The sequence below is a fragment of the Osmerus eperlanus genome, chromosome 26 (assembly GCF_963692335.1).
Source record: "Osmerus eperlanus chromosome 26, fOsmEpe2.1, whole genome shotgun sequence".
Classification (NCBI taxonomy): Eukaryota; Metazoa; Chordata; class Actinopteri; order Osmeriformes; family Osmeridae; genus Osmerus; species Osmerus eperlanus.
Window position 1 is genome coordinate 9,146,815 of NC_085043.1, and position 17,224 is coordinate 9,164,038.

Below are 17,224 nucleotides of genomic sequence, written 5' to 3' on the forward strand. Positions count from 1 at the left end.
TTAAAGACTGGTAGTAGTAGTCATCTTTATTGTTATTCGCTTTCACTTTACAGTAAAAAAAGAACGAAATTTCGTTTTCAATAGACTCAGGATAGTGCATTGACGTGCTTACATAAATAAGTGCGTATATACAGTACACTATCTATAAAACCTATGTCTAAAATATATATTACATATATTACAGCCAGTTTATATATATTAAGCTATGTATAAAAATGTTATTTAAAATATTTGTATAAGAATACTAAATAATAAATAATTACAAGGTTCAGTGAGCAGTCCTGTAAAGGTGTTGGAGGGTGGATGGGGGAATTGTTATTTTAAGTTCAGCAGTCGTATGGCTTGTGGGATAAAGCTATTGCAGAACCTGGTTGTTCTGCATCGAAAGCTGCGGAACCTCTTGCCAGAGTTCAACAGTGAGAACAGTCCATGGTGCGGGTGGTAGGTGTCCGTATTGATGTTGTGAGCCCTGGTCAGACAGCGCCTCTTTGCTATTTCCTGTATGGGAGGAAGTGAGGACCCAATGGTTTTCTCCGCTGTCCTCAACACCCTCTGCAGGGACTTCCAGTCAGAGGCACAGCAAGCTCCATACCAAACAGAGATGCAGTTGGTTAATATGCTCTCTATGGTGCCTCTGTAGAAGATGGTGAGAATTGGAGGGGGGAGGAGTGCTCTCTTCATCCGTCGCAGAAAGTGCATGCGCTGCTGGGCTCTCTTTACAAGAGCACTGATGTGATGGGACCAGGTCAGAGTGTATACACCGTATAAAACCACAGCCAGCCAACAACCCCCAAACTCTGCCCGACAACAATTCAAGGCCATCTCAATGTTGGAGAGGAGACCCCGCAGGTCCCCGGTAGAGAGGCCTTATAATACGCTAATGTAATAGTGTGCGAATATCTAAATACAGTGAAAAGAATATCTACTCACTTTGATGGCACTTTGTTGACTAGTTGGCCAAGACTGCATGCATATGTTGCCTTTGCATGCCTTGTGTAGTGTCCTGCAGACTAGTCAAATCATATACAAAGAGAGGAAATGCAGCAATAACCTGAGAATAATGCAGATCTGCAGAATGCAATAGTGCACTACTCTTTGTGTACCAGCATGTTCTGACACTCAGCTGCCTGCTTTGGCCAGTGAAAAGGCCTAGTCCATTTGTTTTACAATGGTTGACAATGTAAAAAAAAGTCCTGTGCTCAACCTCTTTAATTACATCATTTATTTGTCTGTCTGTCTGTGTGTGTGTGTGTGTGTGCGTGTGTACACCTGAGTGTTTGTATTTATGAGTGTGTGAATGCGTTGCTAATAGAGTGTTATTGTGTTTTTATTCACACCTTCATATCAACACCTTTGATTGGTGAGGTGCCTGTGAGAGTTAGACCATCATGGTCACAAACACATCATTAGGCAGCTAGATGAAGGTGATAACTGGGTCCTCTGGTACCAGTGACAGACTAAGCCCATTAGCAAGATATTACTTGTTTGTTTGGTGATCGATGATGTAACAGTTACCATAGTGCTTCTGGGGTTTTATTCATACTGTGTGTGTGTTTGGGAGGAAGGGGAGGGGGGTCTGATTCTGAAAGATAAATATAGCGGTGGTGTGCCGTGTTAGACCTGGGAGAACTACCCTTGCTTTGCACCATACTGAAACCTTCATGCTATCTATGTCTGTCTTTGCCTCCCTCACTCTTCTACCTCCATGGAGATGGAGCACCTATCAGAAGAGGAGTACATAGCCTGCTACCCACAGGTCAACGGGTCTTGCAGGAGGCGGTACCGCTCCCGATCTGAGTCTCTGTTCATTTACACCCTGTTCTCCTCTGTGTCTCTGCTGACGGTGCTGCTCAACCTGCTGGTCCTCATCTCCATCTCCCACTTCAGGCAGCTCCACACCCCCACCAACGCCCTCGTCTTCTCCCTGGCTCTGGCCGACCTTCTGGTGGGTCTGCTGGTCATGCCTGTGGAGGCCATCCGCACCGTGGAGTCCTGCTGGTACCTGGGCAGGGTGGTGTGTGCTCTGTATCCTTACTCTGCCTACGTACTCATCTCTGCCTCCCTGGGAAACCTGGTGCTCATATCTGTAGACCGCTACATCGCTGTGTGTAAACCTCTCTTGTATCCCTCCCAGGTCACCATGAGGAGAACCTTAGTGTGTAGCATCATCAACTGGGCTTGCTCTATTCTCTATAACACTTGGCAACTTTTCCAGCACTTAAGTAACCCGGATGCCAACAACAGGTGTTTTGGGGAATGCGTAATTATCTTGAGTTACATGAATGGGATGGTTGACATTGTGGTTACATTTATTACACCATGCAGTTTCATAATTCTGCTCTACTTGAAAATATTCATGGTGGCAATTTCTCAGGCACGAAGTCTACAAGCCAGAGTGGGATGTTCAAAATCTTCTGGTGAAAAGACTTGGAGGTCTGAGAGAAAAGCAGCAAGAACTCTAGGCATAGTTGTTGTGTTTTTTCTGTTGTGTTTCACACCATATTTCTGCTGGTCTTTCTCTCTAGATTTTTCCTCCTTGTATTTCCTTACTTGGATCCTTCAGTTTAATTCATGTCTCAATCCTCTGATCTATGCTTTCTTTTATCCATGGTTCAAAAGAGCAATTAAACATATCTTTACTCTGAAGATACTGCAGACATCATCTTCTGAATTGAAAGTTCTGCCAGATTGATTGTAAGAGAGGGCATGTTTCAAAACATGTTTTTTTGTTCTCAATTAGAAGCTTGTTAGAGTTGTCTTTAATATATTTCATTCTGATTCAAACTGACATTTTGAATGGACTACTGTGCATCACTGATCAGAGCATGACAAGTTCACGGTACAGGCTGAATGTCACTGGGCAAACCCCCATTGACACTTTCCTGATGTATGTTTAGCTTGTGTCCTGCAGCTCTCTTTCACCAACCGTCTCTGGAGGAGGGGATCCCTCACTGAATTGCTCCTCCCAAAGTTTCTTCCATTTTTTCTCCTCAAATGTGTTTTTCCTTGTCTTCCTTGAGGGTTGAGGTTGGTTGAGGGGCAGTTCTATGGGCGTATGTGAAGCCCACTGTGACATTGCTTGTAAAAAGTAAAACGGGAGTACAACGCTACTTAGGAATGATTTGCTGGACTTGATGCTAGTTTCCTCCAGGATCACAATGACTCTTATTGAGAGACTTGTTGCTCTTGTTGGTTAGTTGTAACTGATTTAAAATTCTTGTACTCACTGTGAAATATTTTACTGTTGATTGCTTTTCTACAGGTACACTCTTGCACTTTGAGTTTCATGTTGTTTAATTGTAACTTGTTTAACTACATGCTCTTATGGTTCTTCCCTTTGGCACTTATTTGTTTTTTCACAATGTATGCTTCATGTTTTGGCTGCTCGCAATGTTTGGGGCTATCTCGTTGTTATGATCAGTGACCTATGCTCTTTTGTAAAGCTCTCTCTTGGAAGTCGCTTTGGATAAAATTGTCTGCTAAATGAATAAATGTAAATGTAAAAAGGGCCATACAAATACATTTGATTTGATGTGAAAGGGAGGAAAGCTGCAGAGTGCTGTAATACTGATGCTGCTTCTTAAAGACTTACATGAGTTAAAGACTGGTAGTAGTAGTCATCTTTATTGTTATTCGCTTTCACTTTACAGTAAAAAAAGAACGAAATTTCGTTTTCAATAGACTCAGGATAGTGCATTGACGTGCTTACATAAATAAGTGCGTATATACAGTACACTATCTATAAAACCTATGTCTAAAATATATATTACATATATTACAGCCAGTTTATATATATTAAGCTATGTATAAAAATGTTATTTAAAATATTTGTATAAGAATACTAAATAATAAATAATTACAAGGTTCAGTGAGCAGTCCTGTAAAGGTGTTGGAGGGTGGATGGGGGAATTGTTATTTTAAGTTCAGCAGTCGTATGGCTTGTGGGATAAAGCTATTGCAGAACCTGGTTGTTCTGCATCGAAAGCTGCGGAACCTCTTGCCAGAGTTCAACAGTGAGAACAGTCCATGGTGCGGGTGGTAGGTGTCCGTATTGATGTTGTGAGCCCTGGTCAGACAGCGCCTCTTTGCTATTTCCTGTATGGGAGGAAGTGAGGACCCAATGGTTTTCTCCGCTGTCCTCAACACCCTCTGCAGGGACTTCCAGTCAGAGGCACAGCAAGCTCCATACCAAACAGAGATGCAGTTGGTTAATATGCTCTCTATGGTGCCTCTGTAGAAGATGGTGAGAATTGGAGGGGGGAGGAGTGCTCTCTTCATCCGTCGCAGAAAGTGCATGCGCTGCTGGGCTCTCTTTACAAGAGCACTGATGTGATGGGACCAGGTCAGAGTGTATACACCGTATAAAACCACAGCCAGCCAACAACCCCCAAACTCTGCCCGACAACAATTCAAGGCCATCTCAATGTTGGAGAGGAGACCCCGCAGGTCCCCGGTAGAGAGGCCTTATAATACGCTAATGTAATAGTGTGCGAATATCTAAATACAGTGAAAAGAATATCTACTCACTTTGATGGCACTTTGTTGACTAGTTGGCCAAGACTGCATGCATATGTTGCCTTTGCATGCCTTGTGTAGTGTCCTGCAGACTAGTCAAATCATATACAAAGAGAGGAAATGCAGCAATAACCTGAGAATAATGCAGATCTGCAGAATGCAATAGTGCACTACTCTTTGTGTACCAGCATGTTCTGACACTCAGCTGCCTGCTTTGGCCAGTGAAAAGGCCTAGTCCATTGTCTTACAATGGTTGACAATGTAAGGTCCAGTGCTCAACCTCTTTAATTACATCATTTATTTGTCTGTCTGTCTGTGTGTGTGTGTGTGCGTGTGTACACCTGAGTGTTTGTATTTATGAGTGTGTGAATGCGTTGCTAATAGAGTGTTATTGTGTTTTTATTCACACCTTCATATCAACACCTTTGATTGGCGAGGTGCCTGTGAGAGTTAGACCATCATGGTCACAAACACATCATTAGGCAGCTAGATGAAGGTGATAACTGGGTCCTCTGGTACCAGTGACAGACTAAGCCCATTAGCAAGATATTACTTGTTTGTTTGGTGATCGATGATGTGACAGTTACCATAGTGCTTCTGGGGTTTTATTCATACTGTGTGTGTGTTTGGAAGGAAGGGGAGGGGGGTCTGATTCTGAAAGATAAATATAGCGGTGGTGTGCCGTGTTAGACCTGGGAGAACTACCCTTGCTTTGCATCACACTGAAACCTTCATGCTATCTATGTCTGTCTTTGCCTCCCTCACTCTTCTACCTCCATGGAGATGGAGCACCTATCAGAAGAGGAGTACATAGCCTGCTACCCACAGGTCAACGGGTCTTGCAGGAGGCGGTACCGCTCCCGATCTGAGTCTCTGTTCATTTACACCCTGTTCTCCTCTGTGTCTCTGCTGACGGTGCTGCTCAACCTGCTGGTCCTCATCTCCATCTCCCACTTCAGGCAGCTCCACACCCCCACCAACGCCCTCGTCTTCTCCCTGGCTCTGGCCGACCTTCTGGTGGGTCTGCTGGTCATGCCTGTGGAGACCATCCGCACCGTGGAGTCCTGCTGGTACCTGGGCAGGGTGGTGTGTGCTCTGTATCCTTACTCTGCCTACGTACTCATCTCTGCCTCCCTGGGAAACCTGGTGCTCATATCTGTAGACCGCTACATCGCTGTGTGTAAACCTCTCTTGTATCCCTCCCAGGTCACCATGAGGAGAACCTTAGTGTGTAGCACCATCAACTGGGCATGCTCTATTCTCTATAACACTTGGTTAACTTTCCAGCACTTAATTAACCCGGATGCCAACAACAGGTGTTTTGGGGAATGCGTAATTATCTTGAGTTACATGAATGGGATGGTTGACATTGTGGTTACATTTATTACACCATGCAGTTTCATAATTCTGCTCTACTTGAAAATATTCATGGTGGCAATTTCTCAGGCACGAAGTCTACAAGCCAGAGTGGGATGTTCAAAATCTTCTGGTGAAAAGACTTGGAGGTCTGAGAGAAAAGCAGCAAGAACTCTAGGCATAGTTGTTGTGTTTTTTCTGTTGTGTTTCACACCATATTCCTGCGGGTCTTTCTCTCTAGATTTTTCCTCCTTGTATTTCCTTACTTGGATCCTTCAGTTTAATTCATGTCTCAATCCTCTGATCTATGCTTTCTTTTATCCATGGTTCAAAAGAGCAATTAAACATATCTTTACTCTGAAGATACTGCAGACATCATCTTCTGAATTGAAAGTTCTGCCAGATTGATTGTAAGAGAGGGCATGTTTCAAAACATGTTTTTTTGTTCTCAATTAGAAGCTTGTTAGAGTTGTCTTTAATATATTTCATTCTGATTCAAACTGACATTTTGAATGGACTACTGTGCATCACTGATCAGAGCATGACAAGTTCACGGTACAGGCTGAATGTCACTGGGCAAACCCCCATTGACACTTTCCTGATGTATGTTTAGCTTGTGTCCTGCAGCTCTCTTTCACCAACCGTCTCTGGAGGAGGGGATCCCTCACTGAATTGCTCCTCCCAAAGTTTCTTCCATTTTTTCTCCTCAAATGTGTTTTTCCTTGTCTTCCTTGAGGGTTGAGGTTGGTTGAGGGGCAGTTCTATGGGCGTATGTGAAGCCCACTGTGACATTGCTTGTAAAAAGTAAAACGGGAGTACAACGCTACTTAGGAATGATTTGCTGGACTTGATGCTAGTTTCCTCCAGGATCACAATGACTCTTATTGAGAGACTTGTTGCTCTTGTTGGTTAGTTGTAACTGATTTAAAATTCTTGTACTCGCTGTGAAATATTTTACTGTTGATTGATTTTCTACAGGTACACTCTTGCACTTTGAGTTTCATGTTGTTTAATTGTAACTTGTTTAACTACATGCTCTTATGGTTCTTCCCTTTGGCACTTATTTGTTTTTTCACAATGTATGCTTCATGTTTTGGCTGCTCGCAATGTTTGGGGCTATCTCGTTGTTATGATCAGTGACCTATGCTCTTTTGTAAAGCTCTCTCTTGGAAGTCGCTTTGGATAAAATTGTCTGCTAAATGAATAAATGTAAATGTAAAAAGGGCTATACAAATACATTTGATTTGATGTGAAAGGGAGGAAAGCTGCAGAGTGCTGTAATACTGATGCTGCTTCTTAAAGACTTACATGAGTTAAAGACTGGTAGTAGTAGTCATCTTTATTGTTATTCGCTTTCACTTTACAGTAAAAAAAGAACGAAATTTTGTTTTCAATAGACTCAGGATAGTGCATTGACGTGCTTACATAAATAAGTGCGTATATACAGTACACTATCTATAAAACCTATGTCTAAAATATATATTACATATATTACAGCCAGTTTATATATATTAAGCTATGTATAAAAATGTTATTTAAAATATTTGTATAAGAATACTAAATAATAAATAATTACAAGGTTCAGTGAGCAGTCCTGTAAAGGTGTTGGAGGGTGGATGGGGGAATTGTTATTTTAAGTTCAGCAGTCGTATGGCTTGTGGGATAAAGCTATTGCAGAACCTGGTTGTTCTGCATCGAAAGCTGCGGAACCTCTTGCCAGAGTTCAACAGTGAGAACAGTCCATGGTGCGGGTGGTAGGTGTCCGTATTGATGTTGTGAGCCCTGGTCAGACAGCGCCTCTTTGCTATTTCCTGTATGGGAGGAAGTGAGGACCCAATGGTTTTCTCCGCTGTCCTCAACACCCTCTGCAGGGACTTCCAGTCAGAGGCACAGCAAGCTCCATACCAAACAGAGATGCAGTTGGTTAATATGCTCTCTATGGTGCCTCTGTAGAAGATGGTGAGAATTGGAGGGGGGAGGAGTGCTCTCTTCATCCGTCGCAGAAAGTGCATGCGCTGCTGGGCTCTCTTTACAAGAGCACTGATGTGATGGGACCAGGTCAGAGTGTATACACCGTATAAAACCACAGCCAGCCAACAACCCCCAAACTCTGCCCGACAACAATTCAAGGCCATCTCAATGTTGGAGAGGAGACCCCGCAGGTCCCCGGTAGAGAGGCCTTATAATACGCTAATGTAATAGTGTGCGAATATCTAAATACAGTGAAAAGAATATCTACTCACTTTGATGGCACTTTGTTGACTAGTTGGCCAAGACTGCATGCATATGTTGCCTTTGCATGCCTTGTGTAGTGTCCTGCAGACTAGTCAAATCATATACAAAGAGAGGAAATGCAGCAATAACCTGAGAATAATGCAGATCTGCAGAATGCAATAGTGCACTACTCTTTGTGTACCAGCATGTTCTGACACTCAGCTGCCTGCTTTGGCCAGTGAAAAGGCCTAGTCCATTGTCTTACAATGGTTGACAATGTAAGGTCCAGTGCTCAACCTCTTTAATTACATCATTTATTTGTCTGTCTGTCTGTCTGTGTGTGTGTGTGTGTGTGTGTGCGTGTGTACACCTGAGTGTTTGTATTTATGAGTGTGTGAATGCGTTGCTAATAGAGTGTTATTGTGTTTTTATTCACACCTTCATATCAACACCTTTGATTGGCGAGGTGCCTGTGAGAGTTAGACCATCATGGTCACAAACACATCATTAGGCAGCTAGATGAAGGTGATAACTGGGTCCTCTGGTACCAGTGACAGACTAAGCCCATTAGCAAGATATTACTTGTTTGTTTGGTGATCGATGATGTGACAGTTACCATAGTGCTTCTGGGGTTTTATTCATACTGTGTGTGTGTTTGGGAGGAAGGGGAGGGGGGTCTGATTCTGAAAGATAAATATAGCGGTGGTGTGCCGTGTTAGACCTGGGAGAACTACCCTTGCTTTGCATCACACTGAAACCTTCATGCTGTCTATGTCTGTCTTTGCCTCCCTCACTCTTCTACCTCCATGGAGATGGAGCACCTATCAGAAGAGGAGTACATAGCCTGCTACCCACAGGTCAACGGGTCTTGCAGGAGGCGGTACCGCTCCCGATCTGAGTCTGTGTTCATTTACACCCTGTTCTCCTCTGTGTCTCTGCTGACGGTGCTGCTCAACCTGCTGGTCCTCATCTCCATCTCCCACTTCAGGCAGCTCCACACCCCCACCAACGCCCTCGTCTTCTCCCTGGCTCTGGCCGACCTTCTGGTGGGTCTGCTGGTCATGCCTGTGGAGGCCATCCGCACCGTGGAGTCCTGCTGGTACCTGGGCAGGGTGGTGTGTGCTCTGAATCCTTACTCTGCCTACGTACTCACCTCTGCCTCCCTGGGAATCCTGGTGCTCATATCTGTAGACCGCTACATCGCTGTGTGTAAACCTCTCTTGTATTCCTCCCAGGTCACCATGAGGAGAACCTTAGTGTGTAGCATCATCAACTGGGCATGCTCTATTCTCTATAACACTTGGCAACTTTTCCAGCACTTAAGTAACCCGGATGCCAACAACAGGTGTTTTGGGGAGTGCATGGTTATCGTGAGTTACATTAATGGGATGGTTGACATTGTGGTTACATTTATTGCACCATGCAGTGTCATAATAATTCTCTACTTTAAAATATTCGTGGTGGCAATTTCTCAGGCACAAAGTCTACAAGCCAGAGTGGGATGTTCAAAATCTTCTGGTGAAAAGACTAGGAGATCTGAGAGAAAAGCAGCAAGAACTCTAGGCATAGTTGTTGTGTTTTTTCTGTTGTGTTTCACACCATATTTCTGCTGGCCTTTTTCTATAGATATTTCCTCCTTGTATTTTCTTACTTGGATCCTTCAGTTTAATTCATGTCTCAATCCTCTGATCTATGCTATCTTTTATCCATGGTTCAAAAGAGCAATTAAACATATCTTTACTCTGAAGATACTGCAGACATCATCTTCTGAATTCAAAGTTCTGCCGGATTGATTGTAAGAGAGGGCATGTTTCAAAACATGTTTTTTTGTCCTCAATTAGAAGATTGTTAGAGTTGTCTTTAATATATTTCATTCTGATTCAAACTGACTTTTTGAATGGACTACTGTGCATCACTGATCAGAGCATGACAAGTTCACGGTACAGGCTGAATGTCACTGGGCGATCACCCATTGACACTTTCCTGATGTATGTTTAGCTTGCGTCCTGCAGCTCTCTTTCACCAACCGTCTCTGGAGGAGGGGATCCCTCACTGAATTGCTCCTCCCAAGGTTTCTTCCATTTTTTCTCCTCGAATTTGTTTTTCCTTGTCTTCCTTGAGGGTTGAGGTTGGCTGAGGGGCAGTTCTATGGGCGTATCTGAAGCCCACTGTGACATTGCTTGTAAAAGGGCGACACAAATACATTTGATTTGATGTGAAAGGGAGGAAAGCTGCGGAGTGCTGTAATACTGGGGAGTAGGGGCGGGAATCTTTTGGTATCTTTTGGTACCTCACCATTGGATTCAAATCGTGATCATTCAAATTTTTGGGGTCACGATTCTATTTTTTTATAATAAAAATAAATAAATATATATATAAATAGATAAATTACATCATTAAAAAAAAATCGATTCACATACATTTGTGAATCGATCTGAATCGCTAGCCCACTGAATTGTGATTCAAATGTGAATCGATCCCCCCCCCTTCTGTGGAGTGAGTGGATGCCGCTTCTAAAGACTTACATGAGTTAAAGACTGGTGGCAGAGCAAGTATATATACAAGCATAAAATGTACTAGAAATGTTTTCCTAGGAGTGTATCTGTCCATGTGTTTCGTTTGTTGTTCGTATGTTGCTTTGTCTAAGACTTTGAACCCAATGTGAATTTAATTCGGTTATTTCATATTCTTTGCAGTTCATTTTGCAATAAACGTGACAATAAACAAATGCAGAATGTATTATCAAGGGTTGCCTGGGAAGATTTAGAACTTTTTTAGCTTTGGTCTTTAGTTTTTACTCGTATATATAATATATATACTTTTAATATATTTCAATATTGTTTTTGTTTTTTACTCACAGTGGGAGAGCTGGAACCAGAGGAAGGAATTTAAGGGCCGTGACTGGTATTACACAACACATTCCTCCCCTCAGTGTACAGTAGACTCTTATCTTGGAATAATAACAAAGTATATCTCTTCATGTAACATTATGCAAATCTGAAACAATAAGTAAGAAAGGTCAAAACAATAGCAATACTTTATTTTCAAACATATAGTTCTAAAACTTTAACAGCACCTGGTTTAAAAATGAAACGGCGAACAAAATGTTAAACAGTAGTTTGCAACTATACACAAAGACGTATTCCATCATGAGGGGCAATGGAGTGGACTGTGATAATGAGTGGGCTATCTCTGCCGTTGGGTCAGACACTCCCTGTTGCAAAACAGGCCTGCTGAAACTGTCCACGTCCGAGGTTTCATGAGAACTTGGCTGCCTGGGGTGGGGGTCCTAGAAACCCTCCGGCCTGCTTTGTTGCTGCTCTGGACGGAGCCAGACCCAGCATTTTCTGAATGTTCTGTGGATGTCAGTTGTACAACTCATTAGCGAATCAGACAGACAACAAGCAAAGTATAATAACATGTCCCAGTTTCAACGTGAATGAATCACTGTGTGTGAATCGCTGTGTTTGTGGATGTGCGCATTTCTAACAAATTCATTAGGACATACAACAGCAATTTCAGGAGTGCACTGAAGCACGAGATTCAAGCTTCAGATCCCTTCAAAAAAAATGTTTTTAAAAACAACAATGAATATAACATAGTAATGACCAACAACACTCAAATTACCTGTCGGATAGACATCGTACAAAGGATGTAGAGGAAGATGAATGAACAATCGGTGTAGTCCTCGCCAAGGAGGTTGCGATGGGACAGGCCCTGAACGTAGGACAACGGGACGAAGGGTAGCTTGGCAACAACTCTTCCATCAAAACTGAATCAACAGACACAAACAAAGATGATGTGTAAATAAATAGATACATTAACATGTAAAATAGATATTTAGATATATAGACAGTTTATATGTTGGACTTTATACAGTATAAGTTAACAACTGACAAAGTTCATAGTACACTCACATGGAGTTGAACATCCCCATCAATGCTGTGAAACAGAAGCCGATGGCAAACATGGACTTCATTCGCACCTAAATGAAATGATAGAGGATAGCATATTAATTAATTAATTAACGGGAGTCAGGTGGCAGAGCGGTTAGGGAAGCGGGCTTGTAATCAGAAGGTTGCCAGTTCGATTCCTGGCCGTGCCAGATGACGTTGTGTCCTTGGGCAAGGCACTTCACCCTACTTGCCTCGGGGGAATGTCCCTGTACTTACTGTAAGTCGCTCTGGATAAGAGCGTCTGCTAAATGACTAAATGTAAATGTAATATAGCATTCAATCCAGAAATGAAGCTAGGACCCATGGAGTCAGTCAGCCAAGCATGTTCTTCCTCACCATGGAAAGGTCTCTATTGTTGTTTTTCAGTTTCTCTTCTTGTCTCTCTGAGAAATTAATACATATAGAGTTTTAGACTAAGTTTCAATGAACAATTGCAAGAGAAAGCTGTTGATAATGTAAAATGTACAATTCTCACCTATTTTCTTCTTCTGCTGACGACCTGCTGATTCTGTGATGGTTTCCTTCTTCTTCTCCACTGATATAATCACAGATGAAATAATATCACATCTACTGTCACAAAGATAACATAAGAAGCTACTTTAAAAAAACGATCTTATGAGACTCACGTTTTTTGCTCTGCTTCTCTACCTCTGCCTTAAGTCTTTTGTATTTCTCAGTCCGATATACTAAGACCCAAGTAATACCTGTAGATGCGAAGAAAAGGTTGACGTTCAGCAGTTTTACAATTTATATTATTATTACATAGTACCTTGGTCTTGAGATGTAATACATTTAAGTGGTTGATTTCCCCTCCGCCACAACATGGGTAAGTCAAAATGTTGAGGCCTGTGCGTCGTCTGCTCACCACGAGAGGGCGCTGTTCTACTTAGACTCACAAGGAAATCTAGCTACTACGTTAACTAATGTCAACCACATTGAAACGAGCTCATCCGGACCACGGCAACTCAAAGAGATCGGCAGTTAATCACAATGCTAGCCTCAATACAATTAATGCACATGTTTGGCTGATAAAAAACCATGTCTAGCAAACACTAGCACTTCTACTACTAGTAGTAGGCTAGAAGCTTTACTGCATGGTAGCGAGAACTACTTACCCTCCGCTAATAGAGCCGTGCACACAGAGATGAACACAATTAGAATTGTGTCAGGAAACATAGTGCTCATGGTTGCAAGCGATGTGTTGTCACGTTCACGTTAACTGTTATGTTAACTAATATCTAGTAGGGATAAAAGAGAGCTAGCTAACTACAATGGTAGTAAAGGGTCGAGGAGAAAAAGGTGACGAGTCTTTCCGGTACGGATAACTGGTTTCTACTATTTTTAGGGCATTTCCGGTTTTGTGGTGTCAAAATAAGAGCATGTCCTTAAATTTGTCAGAACGTATTGCTAGAACCTGTCTAACCCTATTAAACACATTGCTATGCCTATGAAAGCAAATCAGTTTCATCATGTTTTGAATTTTCAAAGGCATTGAATACTTAATATTGACATTTAAACACCATAGAATTGATTGGTTTTGAATTCACCTCTTTAAAATTTAAATTTGTTTCAATGTAAAAAAAAAATTCAGATCCAAAAATTCAAGGTACAGACTTTCAAATAAATTCATATATCAATTTTAAAGTGGTGAATTCAAAACCAACAAATTCGGTGTCAGCAGTTGCTTCCCATCCGCTGCTGGGCTCTTCAACAAGGCCAAGGACTCGCACTGATATAACACATAAATCCATCCACCACCTATTTTGCACAAGTAATTTTGCACTATGCTGCCCGATTCATATCATTTTGTATCTTATCTTGTACTTTATATTCTATATTTATATCTATTTAAAATCTCATTGTTTAGCTACATTGTTTAACTTTTTTGTATATTTTTAGCTTTTTAGTATATTGTTTAGCTTAGTATTAGACTTAGAGACGGAATTGGTGTTACGGAATTGTGGTGACAGAGTGCAATGGTCAGTGACGGTAAAATCAATCGGTTTTGTTTACTTTTTCCGCCCTCAGCATATAAAAATCGTAGCCTACTGTAAGAAGATGTGAATAACGACGCCTGGCTATGGCTGCACACTCTTCTGTTTCATGGTCTTTGTTGCAGTTTGTCGGTATCCAGGGTCTACTACTGTTTATAGTGGTATTTTTGCTGTTAGCTGACTATGTCAAGAGTCGTCGACCAAGCAGATTCCCTCCAGGACCAATACCCTATCCTTTCGTGGGGAACCTGTTTTCCATAGACCCAGATTCACATCTGGAATTCATACATTTGTGATCACATTATTTCGATGTCCATCCATCAACAACTGTCAACTTCCTAGAATTGTTTTCCGTATCATTGTGTCCTGACAGCTATCTGAGAAGTATGGGAATGTATACAGTCTAAGAATGGGCAGCACTAGGACCGTGGTGTTAAACGGGTTCAAGATAATATAGCGTGTCTGACAGACCTATGACGGCTCTTATCCATGATGTGTCAAATGACCTGGGTGAGGAGCTCGGAAAAAATTAAAGAGGGATCAGTGGAACAGATTTTAACATGGGAGAAAGTGATATCTCATCATCAAAGCATTCATTCATCAAAAACATTTGTTATGGATTTGGATCCCCTGTTTTCAGGTGTCGCCAGCAGCAGTGGATATCTATGGAAACAGCAGAGGAGATTTGCTCTTTACACCCTGAAGTACTTCGGAGTGGGCAAGAAGTCATTAGAGTCTGCTATCTTGGATGAGTTTGCACATTTGTCCCAGGACATAACTGACTACAATGGTATAACTCTGAAGGGAATGTGGCAATAGTATTTGACCTGTACCCTTGATTGGTGGATATAAACAGACAGTTCTAGGTTTAGAAGCAGACACTGACAATTGTACTTGTCAACTCTCTAGGCAAACCCTTTGAACCACACCTGACCCTCAACAATGCTGTCTCTAATATCATCTGCACCCTGGTTTTTGGGCACCGCTTTCAGTATAGCGATAGGAGCTTTCAGAACCTGATGGGGATGTTCGACAGTGCTCTTCATCTTGAAACTCCCATATGGGCAGTGGTAAATGGCATTCGAGAACATATTACGACTGTACAGGTTTATTAAACCATACACACCTCATCGATCTACTGCAATGTATTTTGTATTTCCCCATTTTTGTGAATCTCGTGTGTGTTTGTGTGTGATGGGGGAGGAAGCTGTACGACACGTTTCCTGTGGTGATGAGGCGTCTGCCAGGACCCCACCAGAGAGTGTTGAAGATTTGGAGTGAGGTGAAGGACTTCCTGAGGTCAGAGGTCAAGGAGCACAGGAAGGACTGGGATCCCTCTGAACCCAGGGACTACATAGACTCCTACCTGACCGAAATAGAAAAGGTGACAGACAACTAAAACAACCAAAACTAGTTGACATATTTTATGTTTGTATTATCTTAGTATAAACTATATTAATATGAAATCAAAATTTTGCACTGTACGTTAGTCCATAAATACATTTAGGCTTCCACATTTATTTTGCCGTACTTTATAATAACATCAATAAGGAAATTGCATGTTATTGAATTTCCAAGTCTAAAGGGGACGTGGCCGCCAGGTTTGACGAGGAGAACCTGATCATGTGTTCTTTGGACCTGTTTGTAGCCGGGTCTGAGACCACGTCCACCACCCTTCGCTGGAGTTTCCTCTTCATGACCAAGTACCCAGAGATTCAAGGTACAGATCCTGCAGAGCGCAGCCTACTGCTGTTCTCAGCTGTTGTTTCTCAGTTCCTGCCCTCTTTCTCTGTATTGCTCTTGGGACGAAGGACAGGTATAAAGACTGTGGACATGACAGTGTAAATTCTGGATGTGAGCCTTCACTATTGATCTCTGCCTTTTTCTAGAGAAAGTCCAAGCTGAGCTGGATCAGGTGATAGGCCGATCCCGCCCACCAAGCATGGCCGACAGGGCTAACTTGCCCTACACTGAGGCTGTTCTCCATGAGGTCCAGAGGATGGGGAACATTGTTCCTCTTAGTCTTCCTCATATCACCAACAAGGACATTCAGCTTGGAGATTATCTGGTTCCAAAGGTAACCGATCCCCACACAGGTCAATAATAACAAAGGCAATGATAATGGTCATTTAAATACCTTCTGTCCAGGTGTTAGTTAATTGCTGGTTAAAAAGCCATACATGACAGTTGGATTTAGTTAAGTGAGGCAAATATTTACATTCTATTCCCTTAGCAGATGTCTTTATCCCAAAGCGAAACACAGGCAGAAGGAATAAAAACCACGACAAGACAAATTCTAGGTTCCTCAGATTATGAACATTGATTCTAATCCAGCCTAATCCACAGGGTACTACTATTGTTCCCAATCTGACGTCGGTGATGTTTGACAAAAACGAGTGGGAGACACCCTTGAGCTTCCACCCTGGACACTTCCTCGACAAGGATGGCAAGTTTGCGAAGCGAACCACATTCATCCCTTTCTCTGTCGGTGAGAACTGAATAATGTCAAGGAATATTATTACACTGATCCACTGACTCACGATTGACAAATTAAGAGCCACTGGCTCTGGATTGGCAATTAAGTTTGCATACAGTCTGGGACACCTATCTAAACCCCCATAGAAACGATATGGTAAACAAGTAGTAGAAGCACTGTATCTGATGGTGAATCTTTCCCTCCATCGCCTAGGGAAACGAGCGTGCCTTGGGGAGAACCTGGCCAAAATGGAGCTCTTCCTGTTCTTTACCTCCTTCATGCAGAAGTTCCCGCCCCCCGGGGTGAAGCCTGTGTTGGATTATCGCATTGGCGTCACCCTGGCACCACTCAAATATGAGATCTGTGCCACCCTGCGTGATGTGTAAAACAGTTAGAGGAGAGGAATGCCTCACAATTAACGCCACTGTATTTGCATCTTCTGTGTACTGTTTTAGGTTTCTTTTGAAAGATACTATTATATATAGTAACCTTATTAATCTTAGAGGGAAAATAAATGATTAAATAATCATCAATAAACCAAGGAACGTGAATATACAGTATATATTGTATAAAATGACCTCAGAGACCAGATTACATTTGATAAACTTTCTTATTTCTCCAACATTCCTTTCATCATTGCTGTAAACTGTCATTCAACTACAAATAAATGTCTATCAATTGATCGAGAGAGCAAGTAGAGTTGCATGGCCTCC

At 42.2% G+C, this 17,224-nt stretch overlaps 4 protein-coding genes and 1 pseudogene across 4 annotated transcripts; 4 read left to right on the forward strand and 1 right to left on the reverse strand.

The window, feature by feature from the left end:
* Positions 1-1,705: 1,705 nt before the first annotated feature.
* On the forward strand, positions 1,706-2,692 carry LOC134012725 (trace amine-associated receptor 13c-like). Its single transcript, XM_062452267.1, has one exon. It carries the CDS (start codon positions 1,706-1,708, stop codon positions 2,690-2,692), a length of 987 nt encoding a protein of 328 aa, XP_062308251.1.
* Positions 2,693-5,292: 2,600 nt separating this feature from the next.
* Positions 5,293-6,279, forward strand: LOC134012726 (trace amine-associated receptor 13c-like). Its single transcript, XM_062452268.1, has one exon. The coding sequence runs from the start codon at positions 5,293-5,295 to the stop codon at positions 6,277-6,279; it is 987 nt and encodes a 328-aa protein (XP_062308252.1).
* A 2,582-nt stretch (positions 6,280-8,861) lies between these two features.
* LOC134013061 (trace amine-associated receptor 13c-like) lies at positions 8,862-9,884 on the forward strand. The gene has a single exon (XM_062452806.1). It carries the CDS (start codon positions 8,892-8,894, stop codon positions 9,876-9,878), a length of 987 nt encoding a protein of 328 aa, XP_062308790.1. The 5' UTR covers positions 8,862-8,891; the 3' UTR covers positions 9,879-9,884.
* A 1,220-nt stretch (positions 9,885-11,104) lies between these two features.
* On the reverse strand, positions 11,105-13,394 carry tmco1 (transmembrane and coiled-coil domains 1). Its single transcript, XM_062452807.1, has 7 exons — positions 13,157-13,394; positions 12,668-12,745; positions 12,517-12,576; positions 12,378-12,424; positions 12,003-12,070; positions 11,713-11,857; positions 11,105-11,441 (listed from the first exon to the last, which is right to left on the reverse strand). The coding sequence occupies exons 1-7, from the start codon at positions 13,224-13,226 to the stop codon at positions 11,343-11,345; spliced, it is 567 nt and encodes a 188-aa protein (XP_062308791.1). The 5' UTR covers positions 13,227-13,394; the 3' UTR covers positions 11,105-11,342.
* Positions 13,395-14,009: 615 nt separating this feature from the next.
* Positions 14,010-17,177, forward strand: LOC134012678 (cytochrome P450 2J2-like; annotated as a pseudogene).
* The last annotated feature ends 47 nt before the right edge of the window (positions 17,178-17,224 follow it).

Excerpts from the sequence above, each read along its gene's own strand:
- LOC134012725 (XM_062452267.1), top strand. The coding sequence starts at position 1,706 with ATGGAGATGGAGCACCTATCAGAAGAGGAGTACATAGCCTGCTACCCA.
- LOC134012726 (XM_062452268.1), top strand. The coding sequence starts at position 5,293 with ATGGAGATGGAGCACCTATCAGAAGAGGAGTACATAGCCTGCTACCCA.
- LOC134013061 (XM_062452806.1), top strand. The coding sequence starts at position 8,892 with ATGGAGATGGAGCACCTATCAGAAGAGGAGTACATAGCCTGCTACCCA.
- tmco1 (XM_062452807.1), bottom strand. The coding sequence starts at position 13,226 with ATGAGCACTATGTTTCCTGACACAATTCTAATTGTGTTCATCTCTGTG. Across the intron at positions 12,577-12,667 it reads AGAGAAGCAGAGCAAAAAAC|TGGAGAAGAAGAAGGAAACC; the intron begins GTGAGTCTCATA and ends TGATTATATCAG. Across the intron at positions 11,442-11,712 it reads GTACGATGTCTATCCGACAG|AACATTCAGAAAATGCTGGG; the intron begins GTAATTTGAGTG and ends TGACATCCACAG.